The 19,426-nt window shown below is 36.8% G+C and overlaps 1 protein-coding gene and 1 pseudogene across 1 annotated transcript; both read right to left on the bottom strand.

The window, feature by feature from the left end:
• Positions 1-2,616: 2,616 nt before the first annotated feature.
• On the bottom strand, positions 2,617-7,610 carry LOC113752046 (annotated as a pseudogene).
• Positions 7,611-7,940: 330 nt separating this feature from the next.
• Positions 7,941-10,889, bottom strand: LOC113751392 (pentatricopeptide repeat-containing protein At5g50390, chloroplastic-like). Its single transcript, XM_027295400.1, has one exon. It carries the CDS (start codon positions 10,480-10,482, stop codon positions 8,365-8,367), a length of 2,118 nt encoding a protein of 705 aa, XP_027151201.1. The 5' UTR covers positions 10,483-10,889; the 3' UTR covers positions 7,941-8,364.
• Positions 10,890-19,426: the final 8,537 nt, after the last annotated feature.

Here is a 19,426-nt window from a genome sequence, read left to right as displayed (position 1 = left end):
TCACGTAAATTTCGTGTTTCTCTGTTTGATTTATTTATTATGTTATTGTCATTATTGAGTTGGCAAGAACCCTATTGTTCTCGTTGATCAATTTCCTGGGACCAGACCTAACAAACTGGAAAATTTAGTCAAGCAGTTGAAAGGTTTGGGATGCAGAAAAGCAAATCTGATCATTCTGTTTTCTACAAACAGTCTGAAGCTGGTATTTTTTTTTTGTTGGTAGTATATGTGGATGATATTGTTATCACTGGGAATGATACTACAGGTATTTCATCTCTTAAAACTTTTCTCCATAGTCAATTTCAGACAAAGGATTTGGGACTGTTAAAGGATTTTTTGGGCATTGAGGTAGCAAAGAGTATGAAGGGGATATTCCTGTCCCAAAGAAAATATGTTCTTGACTTACTATCTGAAACGGAAAAATTGGGGGCTAAACCAGCTAGTACCCTAATGATTCCTAACTTGCAGCTCACAAAAGAAAGTGAATTGTTAGAAGATCCTGGGAGGTATAGAAGATTGGTTGGAAAGTTGAATTATCTTACGGTGACTCGTCCAGATATCGCGTATTCAGTTAGTGTTGTTGGTCAATATATGTCTAATCCTACTGTTAATCATTGGGCAACTGTAGAACAAATTTTGTGTTATTTAAAAGGAGCTCCTGGACGTGGTATTCTGTATAAAAATCATGGTCATACTAGGATTGAGTGTTGTTTAGATGCTGATTGGGCAGGATCCAAGGCAGATCGAAGATCCACAACTGGATTTTGTGTCTTTGTTGGAGGAAACCTGGTCTCATGGAAGAGTAAGAAGCAGAATGTTGTCTCGCGATCGAGTGCAGAGTCAGAATATAGAGCTATGGCACAATCGATATGTGAAATCATGTGGATAAATCAACTTCTAACTGAAGTAGGTCTCAAAACTTCAATGCCTGCAAAATTGTGGTGTGATAACCAAGCAGCTCTTCATATTGCATCCAATCCCGTATTTTATGAGCGAACAAAACACATCGAAATAGATTATCATTTTGTTTGTGAGAAAATACAGCAGGGCTTGATTTCTACAGGATTTGTAAGGACTGGAGAACAATTGGGAAATCTCTTTACGAAGGCTCTACATGGGGTTCGAGTTGATTACCTTTGTAACAAGCTGGGCATGAGCAACATCTATGCTCCAACTTGAGGGGGAGTGTTGAAGATATGTGTAAATATTAGAAAAAATGTGATTATAGTATCATGTATTAATTAGGTATCATATGATTATAGTATCATGTATTAATTAGGTATCATATGATTATAGTATCATATATTAATTAGGTAGTTACACTTGTGTATATATATATGTATATTGTGTAGTCCAAAGGTTTGAAGAAAAGTATTTTCTCTCCCTTTTTCTTAGTTTTCAGCTGGCCTTATCAAAATATCTCCTACCAGTAAGCCTAGGCAGAGGACAGCAATCTCCTCTTATAAGTGGTAAAAAACTAGCACACAGCTTAGCATCAATTCAACATAATCAATAAGGAGACAAATGCAACAATAGTGCTGTCTTCCAATCTTTCAATACCATTATATAGAGCACTTGATCACTAATTGCAAGTAAATGCTCAAAGCACTGAGAATGAAGAATGCCACAAACCTATTAGACCTCTTAGATACAAAATTCATGACCTTTATTTACTGGAATTCAGAGTAAAAAGTGAAACTGGAGCACAGGCTGCAAGCTGTCAACTCTATCAGCTTGATTTCAGTGGTGCCAAGGCCGATCAAAAGCTGTTCTCAATGGTTTTACATACAACCTCATATCTCTATAACCAAACCCCGTAAATGCAGAACCAATGTCCCCAACCTGCCACATAGAATGATGAAACCAGCATCCTAATGCTCAAAAACTAAATGAAACTGATACTAAGGGTGCCTGTTGATGCCACCTAGCTGCAGTATACAGGTTAAACTTTCTTCAATTTCCATCTAAAAGATATGGAAAAAAATGAACTCGTGCAAAAGTAAAAATACAATAACTAAATTAACAAAAGTTCTGTATCTTTTCAGTGACAAGAAGCATCAAGGACAAATGTTCTGATTAGCATGTGAAAAGATTTTGGAACCTCAGAGTAGATGTTTAATACCTTAGCAAATGATTGAAGCAAAATTGGGACATAATTAGCATTGCCACGTACATTGATCAAATCAAATATGAAGCCTCATAATGAATCTAGATTCTGCTGTCTAAAAACTGAACGTAACACTCTTCAACTCTAGATTAAAACCCCAAAACAGAAGACAAGAGCTATTCACGAGTATCAGAAAACAACAAAGCTAATTTACAAAACTTTCACCCTCTGTAGATGCATCAGTTCCACAAGTCAGAATACATCATTCAATTTTGATATCAGCTGTATCTGTTAAAAAGAGAAAAATGACAAGAAGAAACAGTGCCAAATTAACATTCTTCTGTATGTTGATACCAAAACCATTATGTTGCAGCCAACAACCTCAAACATTTTTTAAGGTCTCAATTGTAATTTTGCAGCTCAAAAGATGCCAATGTTAGCAATAAGCTATTAATTTCAGCCAATTAATGTGCCCCTCTCTGCAGATAAAATGATGCCAGAGTTTACCTTCAAGATTGACCAGGAAAATTGTGAAGTAGACATCTAGCATTGTGCTAAACAGCAATGGTCTCCTTATTTGAGGCACCAAGCAACCATAGTTCCTGAATCTCCTCCTCCCACTTATCCATATATGTTCCTTGTGGATTCTGTAGACATACATGCTTCAGCCAAAAACAAATAAATAAAAATAAAAATTACACCAACCTGATCTTGAAAACCTAATACCTACTTTTCCAATGACGCACACAATTAATCTTTCTTCAAATTCATGACTAAGATCCTTCAGCATTAACTTCCCTGATTCCAGCAGCTCAGACACCTTCATCAGGTAAAAATGAAATCCAGCACAGAATTTATATTCAGACAAACTGAAACCAGGCCCACCATAATTACTTGCAATCAAGGAAGGTGATCTTTCAAACTTTTACTTCTAGAATTACACCATGCCTAAGCAAATAGGACTGTTTTCCTTAATATATTTTTCTGGTTCTTTTGAAATTTTGGACTCTCCACATTTCACTTTTCCCCTCAACTGATCTTTTCACGAAAAGACAGGGTAGAGCAAAACTACCAGCTGAGTAAAGCGATTAATCTTCTAATGAATGTGAGCAATCTCCATCATCATTTGTTCAAAGCCAACAATGGTGTTGCCCTCGCCCTCAGTGTCTTCGCCTGAAACCCACCCAATTCGATTCCTATCATCCTCTGCCACGCTATCCATCTGTTTGATTAAGTGACAGAAACAAGGACATAGTTTAATTATAATGATATTAGCATTTTACAGATCAGAATGCCAAGGGTTTAATCACTGAAGGTTTCATGTGCGCCTCACCGTACTCTCCAGTTTCCATTTCACCTTGTAGTTGCAATTACTGCAGAAAATTATTAAACTACAGAGAACCAATCCTTATATCATGAAATCTCAATCAAATCAGGCACAAATAATTTTCTCTGCTATCATCCAATCTTACCGGGTTTTTTTTTTAAAAAAAAAAAAATTATGAGTTTTTTTCTCGTAATGTAGCAGAAGATGAACATCAACCAGGAGAAGCAAACAGAAAAGGAATTGAACTTTAATTAGATGAAAACACAATCAAGTATGACAATTAGAGAAACATATCAGAACTTAATCAAGCAACTCAAGCAAGACACACATTCAACATGCTCATAGTCGACAATGATGTAGTCTCTTACAACTGTTGGACCTCCTGCACGATAAACCTCTCTTGGAGGCAAGGCACAGAGGACAAATCCAATGACGTCTTTGGGCAGCAAAACCAAACAAGGTAAATCACAGGCTCTCAGCAAATTAAATAAAAGGGAAAAAAGGCACAAATCCACAAGAATTTTACATAAGAAATTGTCTGTATTAGCAACAAAGTGAAAGGTATTGCATGATCTCAGATCAAAATAGTATGGTAGATTTGGAGTTTCAGCCTGTTTAACTTCCTGGATAACAGTCTTGTCAGTTAGAACCCAAAAAAATGATGTGTCTCACCATCAGGAGAATCTGGTATTTCATAAACCATAGACTTTGAGATGCAGTACTTCTTAAAGGACACAAGCAAGCCATCAAAATGAGCAATATTGTCAGCATTTGCAAGTGCAGAAACTTTAACAACCTGCAAAATATAAGCTACAACCTATGAAGACAGAAAGATACAAAGAAAGGGAAAACAAAGACACAAGGATCATACCATACCTGAAAATCATCAAAAACAAATCACCGGAATTTCTTTGGTGACTCGCCACCAGAGGTCTTCTCAACATGTGTCATCTCAATCAATTGAACCTGCAATGTCCATCCAGACGCATAGCTATGAACCTTAGGCACACGCAACTTCCCTTCGACAAACCCCAACCATGTGACTTCAAAACATCGAGAAACAGAACCAACAATATCAAAAGTTATGCTTCTCAATTTATAAAAACCACAAGTTCAAACAAACAAAAGGGAAAAATCAGCCAAAGGAGAACAATGCTTAAACATCTGAATAGGTATCATAGGAAGAGAAACAAAGAAAAATCTCCTGTACAAGACTTATGATCACAACATTAATTTCAGATGAATTTTGAAAAGTCAGGATACTAAAATCTCAGGAAAAAAATAAGCAAACCACCCAGAAAAGAAGAAAAATAAAAAGGAACACAGGGAGATGCAGAGAGAGAGAGAGAGTCAGAAGAACGCAAGCTTAGAAGCATATGCAGGAAGGGAAAATACACCAATAGCCAAACCAAAAACAGGAGAAAACAAAGCTTGAAAAAAAAAAATAAAGGCTCAAAAGAACATACTCTCAGAAACACATAACAAAATAGAAGCAAGTTACAAAAACACAAACTCATAAAGGCAAAAAGAAAAAAATCTGAATAAGCATCATAGGAAGAGAAACAAAGAAAGATCTCTTGTAGAAAGCTTACTGTCACTACAATAATTCCAAATAAAACTCTAAAAAAATCACAAGACTTGAACTCCATATAGAAAAGAAGAAGAAAAAAGGAGAGGCAAAGAGAGGCAAAAAAAAAGCCTCAGAAAAATGCAAACTCAGAACCATATGCAGGGAGGGAAAAACATTAGAATTAGCAAAACAGGGAGAGAAGCAAAGGAAGACATATCATACAAAACCATAGACAAAGCAACGCAAAAGCAGGAACCATTCAAACTAAAAAATAGTAGGAAAAGAAAGCTAAAAAAAAAAAAATAAAGGCTGAAAATAACACAGACCCAGAAACATATAGAATAAAAAAGAAAGAACAGAATAGCCATCATTTCTGTCTTACAAAACCATAGATAAACCATCATAAAATCAAGAATAAACCAAATCGAGAATAGAGGTAAAACCAAAGACCCAAAGATTGATTTCAAACCTCGCAACAAAAAAGAAGATCCACTGCATAAAGCAGTTTAGTCTCGCAAGCGGAAAATCACCTGCAGGCCAACTCAAACAGACGCAGACAAACAGATGCAAAATCAGAAAACAAATTTCTGGCCATAATAAAATGAAAGACATAACTGGGAAATAGCATGAGGAACTAAATAAGGCACTGAGGAAAATTACTGAACAGAGAATGATTGTAAACACAGAGAAAACCCACAGTTCATGGAGGTTGCACAAAGAAATGAGAGAAAGAATAAAAGAAGGGGGCACAAGGTAATAGATTAATGACATGGCAAAGACACTCAGTCCACTAATTTCTAACCCAGCTGTTCATACAAAAATTGCACTGCAAAAGGGAAAAAAAAAAAGGTTATCACTAGTATCCCTACACCTGAACGAACAAAATCAAATAATATACATACTATTACTAATAATAGATAGACAAAAAAAGGCATTATCAGCCAGTAAAGATTGTCCAGCAAACAAGACTACATTAACATAGTGCAGATGAGAAAGGGGAATAAAAACAAAAGAAGGAAAATGCGGGGAAAAAAAAACAAAGAAGAAGTACAGAGGATACTTACTTTACTATTGGGAGAAAGCCAAATGGTATTGAATGCATTAATAATCATCAGCATTGACAAATGAGCAAAAAAAGGGGAGCCATGAGCACTGCACATGCTTGGCTGACAACGAAAGATTGTGGTTGAATTCCTTTCATGCTTCTCCTATTTATGTTGAAAAGCCTACAACCCATACCAATTCACATTTTTGTGTATTAAGTTTGTAGGTCTAACAGCTGAAAGTAATTAAAGGTCCCTTTGATACACGTGAACTGGGTTACGTAGGTGTATGGGCTGCATGTGCGTGCATGGGTTGCATGTGGGTGTGCATGGGGTTTGCATGGAGGGCCGCAGCTGGAATTTGTTATAGTTAGTTACGGGAATTTGTTACAGTTAGTTAGTAATGATTTGTAAGATTCTTATGACATCAGCAGATGTCATAAGTTTGTTAGCCGACTATAAGCTCACCACCTTAGCTCACTTATAAAAAGGTGAAGCTGGGCACCAGTAGCGGAAGACTTTTGATTTGTTAAATCTGCACTTTCCATTTCTTCTGTAATCTTTCTTCTTTCCATCTTTATTCAAGTCAACAAAGCTCTCTTGGTTTTCGGATTACTTCTCCGCCAGTTTTTGTAACCCCTAAGCCAGAGATTGAGGACCTCTACTGCTCTTTGCATCACCCTTGCAATCCAGTTTAAGTCACTTCATATATCAGCCCTGCTTGGTGTGCAACCGCACATAAAGATCTACTAGGCAAATATTCCTAGAAAATGCTTGGGAGAGTTAAACAAATTTTTATAACAACAATTTTCTGCTAGCAGACAGATTTAATGCGGAAGCAAATAACCTAGATGCACACAAAAGAATAACTAATAATAGAAATGTTAATAGCATCTGGTTCCAGCCTTGGCACCTTTCTCCAGTCCACCCACTCCCCCCCCCCCTACCCCAAGAAAAAGAAAAGATAAAAAGGGAAAATCCAAAAAATCATGAGAAGAAGAATAAGAAATCAGCAAAAGGTATTGGTCTACTCCTATCTCAAGCACAACTCAGGAAACCAACAAACTAGTGTTAAACCATGTTTACTATGGAAACATAACCAGCAATATTCCATCTGAACAAAAATGCATACACTGAATTGGTTGCTATTCAAATGGTAGTCGCTCATAATCATGTACGAAACAGGGTTAAGATATCATCCAAACACAGGAAACCATTTAAGAAAACAAAGTTCTATCTATTTTTTCAGTAACAGAACAAGATGAACTGCAAGTATATTGTAGGCACCTGCATTTGCAGTTCCATAGCCAGTGGGGGCTAGCACAAATTAAGATTGTTACATAGAATAATGAGATTAGCATAAACATGGTTAAATATCTTACTCTATTTGCTTCTTAATTCTATGGAATTGTTCTTCCCCTTTGAATAGGATAGTGTTAAGGGGCTATGCAGGGTAGAGGGGAATTTTGCAAAACACAGAGGATACAAGCATGGAGGAGTATTCTGACCTTAATATATCATTCCCCGCCACTGCTTCTAAAGTATAATGCCTATACATCACAAATAACATGCCTTTACTCTTTGTACACAACATATATATCTAAAATTAGCTCACTTGGAAACTTCTCAGTATTATCGGAAAATAGCAATTCATGATCCTAATATAATATAGAAAAGGAAGAGTGGTTCTGCCAATAATTGAGGATGCACTATGCCTAACCATCCAACTGAGGAATATTGAATAAAATGAATTCAAGCAATCAAAATTGAAATTTCGTAAAACTCATGTCAAAGATAGAATAGTTCAAATTCAGGATTTCTTTCTCCTTTCTTACCAACTAATTAGAACAGAAAAGAATTTACAGGAAAGGAAGCAAACTCATAATTTACACGTTAAGGAGCATAAAAGAAGCTCTGAAGTTCCATGTTTCTCTAAATTCTAATAGCAGACTCAAAGAAAGATTTTGTAATCAAAACTCTCTCTTATTATTATTCTCTGGAACATACAACCAAAAACAAGCACAAAAATTACTGTAATTCTAACTTACAGTTTATATTGTAAGAAGCAACACTTTGTTTTGTCAGAAGGTGTAGAAAAATGAGGACGAAAAAGGGAACATAGAATGTTGGAGGTAGAAAAATTCTTGCATCACCAGTAATCACACCACAGGAAAAAGTCCCATTTTTTAATCTACGAAATCTGCTGGCATCCCTCCACTACAATTTCTTGCCTTGCAACCAAACTCATCAATTACATCATGATGATCCAACGGCTCAGGACAAGAAGGTTAAACTGTTTTTGTATCCACATATCACATCACCAGTAATCACCACAGGAACAAGTCCCACTTTTAAATCGATGAAATCTGCTGCCATCCCTGATGACAATTTCTCGCTTTGTAACCAAACTCATCAATTTGATTGCATTATGACAATCACAACAGATCCTATGGCTCTGGACAAGATGCAATGGTGTCAAATCAACTGTGTTGATTAGACCAAAGGAAATTGCCAACCTTTCACTATGATGAAGTCGTAATTCTTCTTCATGATTGTCCACATCAGCAAGAAACGACTTGCTTTCGAGAACATAGCCATGTTCAGAGATCTCTTGCATCATTTTGTCTAATTTTGCATAGATTTCATTGGTTTGGGGGTGCCACTTATCTCCAGAGAAGAAAACATAGGGTTGCTTTTTGATGTCTATCCAAGTGCATGCAGGAAACATTCTCAGACCCTTTTTCTTCAAAGTTTGTACAACGCCAGCTGCTTCCTGCAACTTTCCAGAGTTATTGTAGATATTCAAGAGAACTATGTAATTACTCAGCTTTTCTGGCTCCATCCCATAAAGTTTCTCGGCAGCAAATTTCCCAAGCACAAGATTTTTATGGACCCTACAGGCAGTAAGCAAGGCAGCCCACATATTCAAGGTTGGCTCAAATGGAGCATCTCTTATTAATGAAAAAGCTTCATCCAGAAGTCCTTCTTGACCTAGCAACTCAATCATACACGCGTAGTGCATTGCTCGAGGCTTTATTTTGTAAACTTTACTCATTGACTCAAATATTTTCCAGCCATGGTCTGATAACCCTGAATAACTACAAGCGGATAAAACAGCAAGAAATGTCACATGATTAGGAACAAACCCTTCAGAAATCATTCGCTCAAATAGCTCAACAGCCTCAATTCCTCGACCATGATTACCATATCCAGCTATCAGCGCATTCCAAGAAATAACGTTCTTTCGGGGCATTTTCTCAAAAACATTTCTTGCATCCTCTAATCGGCCCCATTTGCTATAGAAGTCCATAAGCGCAGTATTAGCAACAATGTCCAACCCAAAACCATGACGAACTAGGCCTGCATGAGCTTGTTTGGCATGCTCTAGCGAAGCCAACCTCGTACATGCTCTTATAATGATTGAAAATGTGAAATGGTCCATCTTTACACCCGAACCTTGCATTTCATAATACATGTTCATAACTTCCTCGCTATAACCATGTAATGCATAGCCTGCCATAATACTGTTCCACCCTACTGTAGTTTTCTCTGGCATTTCATCAAAAATACACCTCGCATTTGCAATGTTACCACATTTGCTATACATGTCAATCAAAGCACAAGACACATAAATATCATCTGTAGCATCCATCTTTAAAGCCAAAGAGTGTAATTGTCTTCCTGGAGAGATTAACTGCAAACCAGCAGATGCTCGAATCATCATTGCAAATGTGCGCGACCCTGCATCAGGAAACTCCTCCCACATCATGAAGAACAACCGAAATGCCTCAAGATAGTCCCCAGAGTCCACAAGCCCCCCAATTATCATATTCCATGAAACCAGGTTTCTTTCAGGCATGTCATCGAATAACTTCCGGGCATCTATCATCATACCACATTTCACATGCATCAGCAACAACCTGTTGCTCAAGTACTGATCTGGCTTAAACCCACAGCTAACCATACAATTTAACACCCGTTTGACTCCCCTAACAGATTTCAAGCCAATACAAGCGCGCACCATAGCATCATAAGTACTGCTATTCAGTAGATTATCCTCAATGGATTTGCATTCTAAGATCTCAAACAATTCAAGAGCTTCATGGTACTTCCCCTGCAAAACCAATTTCTCTATCTTCCCACAAATTCCAGAGCTGAAACTTCCATCCACCATCACTTCAGCATGTTCATTCCCCCAACTCTGCTTATTTTTCATAGGTTTAGGAACAGGATTATGAAGTTTTGGACGTGGTTTCAATCCCTGTTCTGTAAAACTACATCTAATCTTCTGAGAAAACGAGCTTCTGTTATAACATATTTTCTGATTAGACAGCCAAAAACTCTCCTTTTCTCCAAACAATATCGTGGGCTCTATCACTGGATAGGAAAGTTTAGTCCGACTACGTATCTGATCCACCCCAACCCACATATCCATCTCAATCTTTAAACTAACAATCTGAACCAGTGATGGAAAATGTGAAGAGCAAAATCAAGGCTATAATTGCCAAGAATAATCAGAATCTAATCGTTTTGGTGACAATCATCATATTCTGCAGTGGGAAGCTTAAGAATTGGAAAAAGCATAAAGAGTAAAACCCATACTTAGTTCATAGATTGAGGAGTAATTGTCTTGCCTGTGTAGATTAGGACTATGGAGGTTGAAGAAAGACCAGAGCGAGCTGAAGCTTCAGCACCAGAGGCAGCCAGCCAAGAAGAAAGAAGAAGAAACTGTCAGCATGGAAATGTCCGCCAAAACCAAAACTACCAATTCTCCCTAATCGTTTTTGTTATTAGAGCGAGTTGGGACTTGGGCGTAGCGGTAATTGTATCAACTAAAAGTTAGGCAAGTTGGTTATTGGTTGTTAAAACGGAAAAAAAAAAAAAAAAAAAAAAGAGACAACTTCCTTTCTCGTAGGTAGAGGTTTTCTCTCTCTTGAAAAAGGGGTCATCTCTCCTTGGTGAGAGTTCATTCCGCCAAAATTTGCCAAAAATTCAAAATTCCAAACCAATGACAACAGACCAAAAATCATAGCATTAACTCGGAGCAATCTCTGCATTTAATGTGCAAGAACACCATTTACTACAATGTGCTGAGTAGAAAATTGATACCAGAATGTCAGAGAAACATCGGAGGAGTAATACTGAAGCTGAACAAGCAGCTAAAAGGGTAGGACACTTCAAATTTTGCGGGTGGGTGAAGGGAAAACCAGCTAACTAGCAGGAAAGGGGAAGAATGAAGTGATGAAGGAGGGTTCAGGAGCTGGAGAACTTGGACTTCCCTGTGTTTGCTGCAGATAGGTAAGTTTATCGCCTTACAGCCTATTAACCTTTGCCCATCGTGTCTAAGTAGTAGCACCAGTCTTCGTGTTAGCCTTGCTTTACTTGGCTTGTATTGTTTGGGACGTTGCAATAACTCGGTAAAGTTGCATCCTTTTCTTTATTCCTTAGTAGAAGTTGTTAGATCCAATGTTTTTAAACTCGGACAGGAGAATGAATGGAAAAACCTTTCGGTTCATAGTTCAACTGGTTCAATTGACTCGATCTCGGTTTAAAGGTTTAATAATTTTTTATTTATTTTAGTATTAAAAATTTTGAATAAAGTTAAATATTTATTTTAGAAAATAAATACTTAATAAAAATCGGCTGAACCTCTCGATTTTTATTGGTTCAACCGGCTCTTGATCGATTTAATTAATTCTTTGGATTTTTTAATTGAATCGGACCGAAGGCATCACCGGTTCGTGATTCAACCGATCGAACCGATCAATCCGCGGTTTAATCGATCGAACCGGTCGATCCGGTCCAGTCCAGTCCGATTTTCAAAACATTGGTTAAATCTTATTTATCTGAGGTAAATAGAAAAGTTAATTCCCTCTGGATATCTCATTGTTGACATGGTCGTAGAGCTAGTGGAAATAATGCAAAAATTTGCTTTGTCTAGTAAAGGGATAGGAGGAACACAAATTGATACAAGAGATATGGACTCAAGAGTGGTGGGGTGTCAGGCAAGTTTGATAAGAAAAATAAGGGAGGAAAAAGTCGCCAACTTCACAAGAGTTAAAAAGTTTGTTACTATGGCTTAGGGCTATCCAAAGGAGTTAAGGGTTATAGAGTTAGTACCAAATCTGTTCCAATTTTACTTACCAGAGGAAAAGAAGAGAGAGAGAGAGAGAGAGAGAGAATTTGAAAAGGAGAACCATGGATCCTTGATAATCAAATTATCGTACTAAGTAAGTAGGAAGAAGGAATTGAAAAGGATGACTCTACATTTAACCTGTCCCTTCTATAGGTGAAAGTGTGGGGGCTACCAATTCATTGGTACTCTAAGCAAGTTGGAAGGAAAATTGGAACAGTGTTTCAGGAAGTTAAGGATGTTATAACTCCATAGATAGGGGGCAAGGAAGAAAGACACATAAAGATTCTGGTCACTGCTGACATTAGTAGCCACTATTAAGAGGAACTATGGTTTAGATGAATGGATTAACTAAGTAGGCTAATTTCAAATATGAAAAGTGCCCAGATTTCTGTTACAGTTGTGGTATAATAGAACACAGTGAGAAGAGTTGCACAGAAAGTGTTGGGATATACAAAGGACAAAATTAAAACCGGTATGGACCTTGGCTTAGAGTTTCAACTGGAAGAAATTCTCCTTGGAAAAAGAGCCATCAGAATATTTGAACCCCATATGGACAACATTGGAGGGCTAGAGATAAGGAGTTGATAAGGAACGCATTAGCTTTAAATCAGGAGAATCAGGCAAGAAAAAGTAATGTGTCGAGAGAATCGAGCGAGGAGATGTGGACAGAAAGGAAAGGACAAGGTCAAGGGAGAGCCAATGGAAAAGATCCAAACAAGTGAAAAGTAAGGAGTACAAAAGCCATAACAGAAGTGGAGAAAATAAAAGGGCAAGAACTTACTGGATCAAGGGAAGGGAATGAGACATTAAATGGAAGGCAAGAGGAAAAGAGATAGGAAGTAAAAAATGCAAATAAAGAAATAGTCCCTTGGAGCAATAATGAAATGCAGGATCTAGGAAGAATCTAAATAAGAAGAGTCAAAAGGAAATAAAAGAGAAGAAGAAGGCAATGCAATTCAGATTGAACCAGATGAAGAAGAGGTGAAGAAAAAACTCCAACAATCTAGGAAGAAATTCAGAAGAAGAGCATAGGAAACTAAGAGAGGTAGAATACCTTTGATAGAAATTGACAACAATTGTGAAGAGGCATTATGTCAAGGGAAAGGAAAATTCCAACTCAAAGGTGAAGAAATGATAGAAGCAGATGAGTAATTTACAGAAGGAAAAAAATGGAAAAAAGGACTAGTGCAGAACTGGAGCATTGAATAGCAAGGGGGAGGAGAGGCCAATCCACTCTGGTCCCTTAACAATCAATGAGAGTAGTGGTGTGGAGTTGTCAAGGTGCTGGAAACCCCTTGACAATTTCCCATCTGAAGGAGGTTTGCAACCTCCTCTCCCCAAGTATAGTTTTCTTGAGTGAAATAAAAACAAAGAGAAATACATGGAGAAGGTTAGAAGGATACTAAATTTTGATGGAAAATTTGTAGTGGATGCTATGAACAAGACAGGAGGGATGTGTCTACTATGGAATAATGATATTAATGTCAAGAAGTTTACTCATACATCCTTTACTATAGAAGCCTTGATTGAAGATCTAGAAGTGAGAGAAGAGTGGTGGATGATAGGGATATATGCTAGTTGTGATCAACAAATTAGAAAGAGCCAGTAGGTAGTGATCAAAAGAAGAAATGAATTGTGAGGGGAACAAATGGATCATAATTGGAGACTTCAATGATCTATGCTCCAATGAAGAGAATTTGGGAGGGGAGGCAGAAGTAGAAAAGAATGGAGTTTTAAAGACTTTAGAAACTTCATCAATGAGAATCAATTGGTGGACATAGAGCACGAAGGAAATCCCAGGACGTGGAGTAATAATTGGGAGAATGGGGAAATTAAACAAAGGCTGGACAGAGAACTTAATAGTGTAGACTGGTCAACAATGTTTGATAAGCCAAAGTGTATACACACTAAGAGTTTGGCTTCTACTCACAGTATGCTAGTATTGGATACTATGAGCAATGGTAGGAAAAAGAAGTGATTCTTCTTTGACAAGAGATGGATCCAAAAAGAAGGAATAGAGGAAGTAATAAAAAGGGCATGGAGGAAAGATGTGACGGGTCCAGAATGTACAAGGTGGTGAGCAAGGTGAAAAAAATGCAGAGTTGCACTGCTGAGATAGAGAAATGGTATTAGGAAAACTCAAAGGAAAAATTCAGGCAAATTAAGGAAGATTTGGATAAAGAGAAAACATCAGAAGAAGAACGAAAGAGAGGGAGAATTGCAGCCTTGAAAGTTAAGCTTCATGAAACATATAAAGAAGAAGAACAATATTGGAGTTAGAAAGCCAGAATTCAATGGTTATAGGAAGGGCAAAGAAATACCCAATATTTCCATGTTGTAGTGAAAGGCAAGAGAATGAGCAACAGAATTATGAATCTACAAATAATGATAGCTCTTGGACCAAAAATGACATAGAAGTAGGAAGAGAGGTTGCTAATTACTATAAAAAGCTTTTCACCTCTTCTGCCATGGTAAAGGTGAGGATATGCTAGAAGGAATACCTTGTTCTATTACCTCACAGATAAATGAAAATCTTATTAAACCTACTAAGGAAGAAGAGATAAAAGCTGCTATTTTTTCAATGAATCCCAATAAGGCCCCTGGACCAGATGGGATGACACCTCTCTTCTTTTAAAAGTACTGGAATATAATTAAAGAGAAGGTGGTTAATGCAATCAATTTTTTCCCATTCTAGTTTTATGTTTGAGTCCTTAAACCATACCATCATTTCTTTGATCCCCAAAGCAGCCAATCCTATAGACCTTATAAACTACAAACCTATTAGCCTATGTAAAATTCTCTATAAGATTATATCCAAAATTCTTGTCAATAGATTCAAGACGACGCTTGACAGATGCATCAGTAGAAACCAATCTGCTTTTGTCCCAAACAAACAAATTCTAGATAACATAATCATTTCCCATGAATGATGCACTCTTCAAAAATAAAAGGCAAGGTAAAACAAGCTATATGGCTATAAAACTGGACATGTCTAAAGCTTAAAATAGAGTAGAATGGGCCTTTTTGAAAGCTATAATGGAAAAAATGGGATACAATGCATTACTTTTGTATCTCACTCATTTAACATCAATGGAAAGCCTAAAGAATATATCACTATAGAGAGGGGTTTGAGACAGGGAGACCCACTTTCACCATATCTACTTTTGATCTATTATAAGGGATTCTCTAATCTTTTGAAGAGAGCAGAAAGTCAAAAGGAGATACGTGGATTAAGGATCAGTAGATAGGGACCAGCAATTACTCACTTGTTCTTTGCTGATAACACTTGAGTGTTTTGTAAAGCTAGCAAGGAGAAAGCTTAGAAACTAAAATCCATCTTGCTCTAGTATGAGAAAGGATCTAGCCACCTTATCAACTTGGAAAAATCCTCAATTTTGTTCAACAAGAATACCATAACAGAGGTGAAGGAAGAGGTTTGTAGGCAACTTAGTGGCATTTCATTATTGACTCAAGGCAAGTATCTGGGCCTTCTAATAGTGGTTTCAAGATCTAAAAACCAGGTTTTAAGGTTCATCAAGAATAACATTAAAAAAAGACCGGGAAGTGGGAGAGCCCTTAGAAACCTCCGGTCCTTCCATCTGAAGAAGCGGGGGGCCCTCCATATTGACTTGGAATCCCTCAGACCTCAGAAGACCGAGAAGCCTATGAGGCTAGAGATTGGGAATGAGGTTGAGAAAGTCATCTTGCTACTTGACAAGTCTTATCAAAACACTTGCATCAGCTCAGCCCTATCTCGGGAAGATACAGCTAGTTGGCCTATTGAACGATTTCAGTGAAAATTTTGCATGGACCATTGATGACATGGTAGTCTTGCTAAAAGTTTTATGGTTTACAATCTAACGTGGATCCCCAAGTCCAGTCTGTTGAACAAAAGAAATGAAACTTTGGCTGAGCCTTTCGATTTGAGGATCATAGGTCAATACTCGACATGATTGTCTAGCCCCATCATGGTGAAGAACGAAATGAGAGGTTGAAGGATGTGCATATAATTTATGGATTTGAACAAGACTTGTCCAAAGGATTGTTACTCCATTCCTCAACTAGAAGTAGGAGCTTTGGTAAACTCCATAGTTGATCATGACGTGTTCTGCTTCTTGGATGCTTTTAAGGGCTATCATCAAATCGGCATGGAGAAAGAAGATCAAGAGAACAGTTTTTATTACTGATTGAGATGTGTTCTATTACATTACTATGTCTTTCGATCTCAAAAATGCCACGGCCCCATATCAGAGGCTAGTTAATAAATTCTTTTGAGGGCAAATCAACAAGAACATGGAAGCTTATTTCGATGACCTCCTTGTCAAAAGCAAAAAGTGCAAATGTTTAGTCGAAGACTTAATAGAAATCTTCAAAATATTGAAAGAAAGTCAAATGCGCAATAATCCCAAGAAATGTATTTATGGAGTTTCTTCAAAAAAAAATTTGGAATTTCTAGTCTCCAAGAATGGTATTGAAGCCAATCTTGACAAAGTTCATGTGATTTGAGATATCGCTACTCCCATTACAGTTCAGAAAGTGTAATGATTAACTAGTCAGATGGCTTCTTTAAGTGGGTTCTTATCTCGATTTGCGGAATGGGGTCTCTCATTCTTTAAAATTCTGAAGAAGGAAGATTAATGTGAATGGACCATAGCATGTCAAAAAGCTTTTGAAGACCTCATGGAGCACCTAACCGCCTTGTCAACTTTAGCTTCGCCAGATACGAGAGAAATTTTGTACTTATATTTGGTTGCCGCTCCCAAAGCCATCAGTGTCGCTGTTGTTAAATAAGATAAGGGAATACATAGACACGTTTACTATGTGAATCAAGCTCTCCAAGAAGTCAAACAAAGATATCCAAATGGGATAAGTGTTTATTATTAGTATTATTAAGTAGTATTTTGTGCTTATTTTTTATACAAATTAGGATGATTTAAAATGTAACTTGCTCCCTAAGCTTCTAAATTTTGTGAATTTCATTTGAGCAACTTAATGTACAAATGTTGGTTATATTTGCAGGAATTGAGAAGAGTATCAAATCTTGGATCAAGTAGGACACACTTCAAATCCATTAGAGCTCGATAAAACAATAACTTAGAAAGGAAGTTGGTTTTTCAAGGCAATCATTCTTGAAGTAATGCATGAAGTCAACTAAAGACATCTTGTTTTGAGTCTTAGAATTAAATTGGAGCAGAAAAGAAGCAAGAAAATGTACCTAAAGACAATACGCGACCTTGAATATGTGAGATAAGATCATGTATTGCAGGTTGCGTATTGTGTACAATTTATCTGCAACTTGTTTTGCTACTTGCTCTATTTTCACATTACTTTCTCACTCAATTCTAGCATAGAATTTTGGCTACATATGCTCAAGAAACCCTAGGGGAGTGGAATGGAAACTTTATGTCTTGTCATTAGACACTTTTTGATTCTCTTAACATTATATATATATATATATATGAATCATTAGACAAGAGAGAAGTTAGTCATTAGGAAGAGATTTATCCAATTTTAGCTCTATAGCTTAGTATTACTCTTTTCTTGCTCTTTCTAACAAGAAAATTGTTAGAACAATTAGAAACTTCATTGTACAACTCATTTTTGTTAAAAAAAAATATAAGATCATTGGGAACTTGTTCATCATCTTGACTAAGATTTCTTTATCTATCTTTTTACTTCTGATTCAATATGTGTTTATGCAATGAAACTATGTTCTTCCTTGTTATATATCATATGAGTAGCTAAATTTCTAGATCTAAGGAGTAGATGAAACTTATGATTACTTGATATAAGTTGAATATGATTTACACTTGTTACATGGATATGGGACTAGCTAGTTTTAAAGTTTATCAAGCCTGTTTGCATCAAACTAGAGTTGTTTCATTGCGTCTTGGCCGAATGGTCTCCTTTATGAGTTGTTTATCGCTTATTTCCATTGTTTTATATCATTTGGTTAATTCCAAAATTTGAATTTGGTCATCTTAGCCAATTAGTTAATAAAAGGGCTCAAGGTCATGTTGACCATAGTTAGTAGCCCAATTGGAGTTAATTCATAGAATTATTTAGAGTTAGGGTTAAGTTTCTTACTTCTTAGTTGGATTAGGAGTTTGGTCTTGTAAAAGGCTATAAAAAGCCTTTGCTTTAATGTTTTATGATTGATTGAATAAAATTGAGAAAATTTTTCAGATTCTTTCGTGAGTGAAAGTGCTCTTCTTGGCTTGTGAAGCCACCATTGAACATCTTAGATTTGCCCTAAGGTGATTCGTCAACTTATCAATCAAGTAGTCACCTTGATTGTGGTGTTGTCCTACCCGTTCTAGTCTTTCTTGTGTGGTCCAAGATAGATTACGAACTCCATCACCAAGCATTGATTCCTAACCTAGATCCGGGCTTATGGTTCATGTTCTTGATTCGTTTTTGGCGCTTCAAGAATCACATCAGTTGGTATCAAGATCTAGTTGGAGGTATCAACGTTATATCCCTTTTTGTTTTGTGTCGTTTAGGGTTTTGTTTGTCTCAATCTTGCTGTCCGAATTTGTGCAGTCCAATTCGTGACTTGTCTTGGTGTTTTCCTTCATAAATCATGTCTTGTTTTGTGTGTTTTTTCTTCATTGTTTCTTGTCTTGTGTGTTAGCAAACCTGTCCGAAATTTTCCTTGTTGAAATGCTAGGGTTTCTTGTGTCTCCATAGCTGTTCTTGTTTGTTCATTACTGTCCATTGTTGTTCCTTGGTCCAAGTCATGTTTGAGTCTTGATTTTGTGTCTTGTTGTCTTGTTTCTTCAAGTCTTGTGTCAACTAGAGTTAAAAACATTCTGGTCAAACCTCTTTCTTAAAGAATCTGTGGCTGTTTTCTTGCTTTGGTTGTAGTTCGTGGCTGATTGTTCTTGTAGCTTAGAAGTATTCAAAGTTCTTGGAATTTTTGGACAAAAATCTTGACTTTCTTGAAGTTCCTTGAATGAAATCTTGAAAATCTTGGAGTCCTTGGGTAGCATAATAGGGTTTCTTGAAATTCTTAAACCAAAAGTTTCCAAATATTGACATTCTTGGAAACCCTAGTTCGTGTCTTGGTTTGTGAATTGCGACTGCCTTGTTTCTTGATTAGTGGAAAAAAAAGAAGAAAAAAGAATCTAGTCTTGGTCTATATTAAAAAAAAAAGAAAAAAAAAGACAACACAAACGGATCACCATCTTGAATTCTTGAATAGGCAGCCAATTGTGAATTGGAGAACCAAAGTGACTTGGAT

Source organism: Coffea eugenioides, chromosome 11 (genome assembly GCF_003713205.1).
Source record: "Coffea eugenioides isolate CCC68of chromosome 11, Ceug_1.0, whole genome shotgun sequence".
Taxonomy (NCBI): Eukaryota; Viridiplantae; Streptophyta; class Magnoliopsida; order Gentianales; family Rubiaceae; genus Coffea; species Coffea eugenioides.
This window is presented reverse-complemented; position numbering and strand designations above follow the sequence as displayed.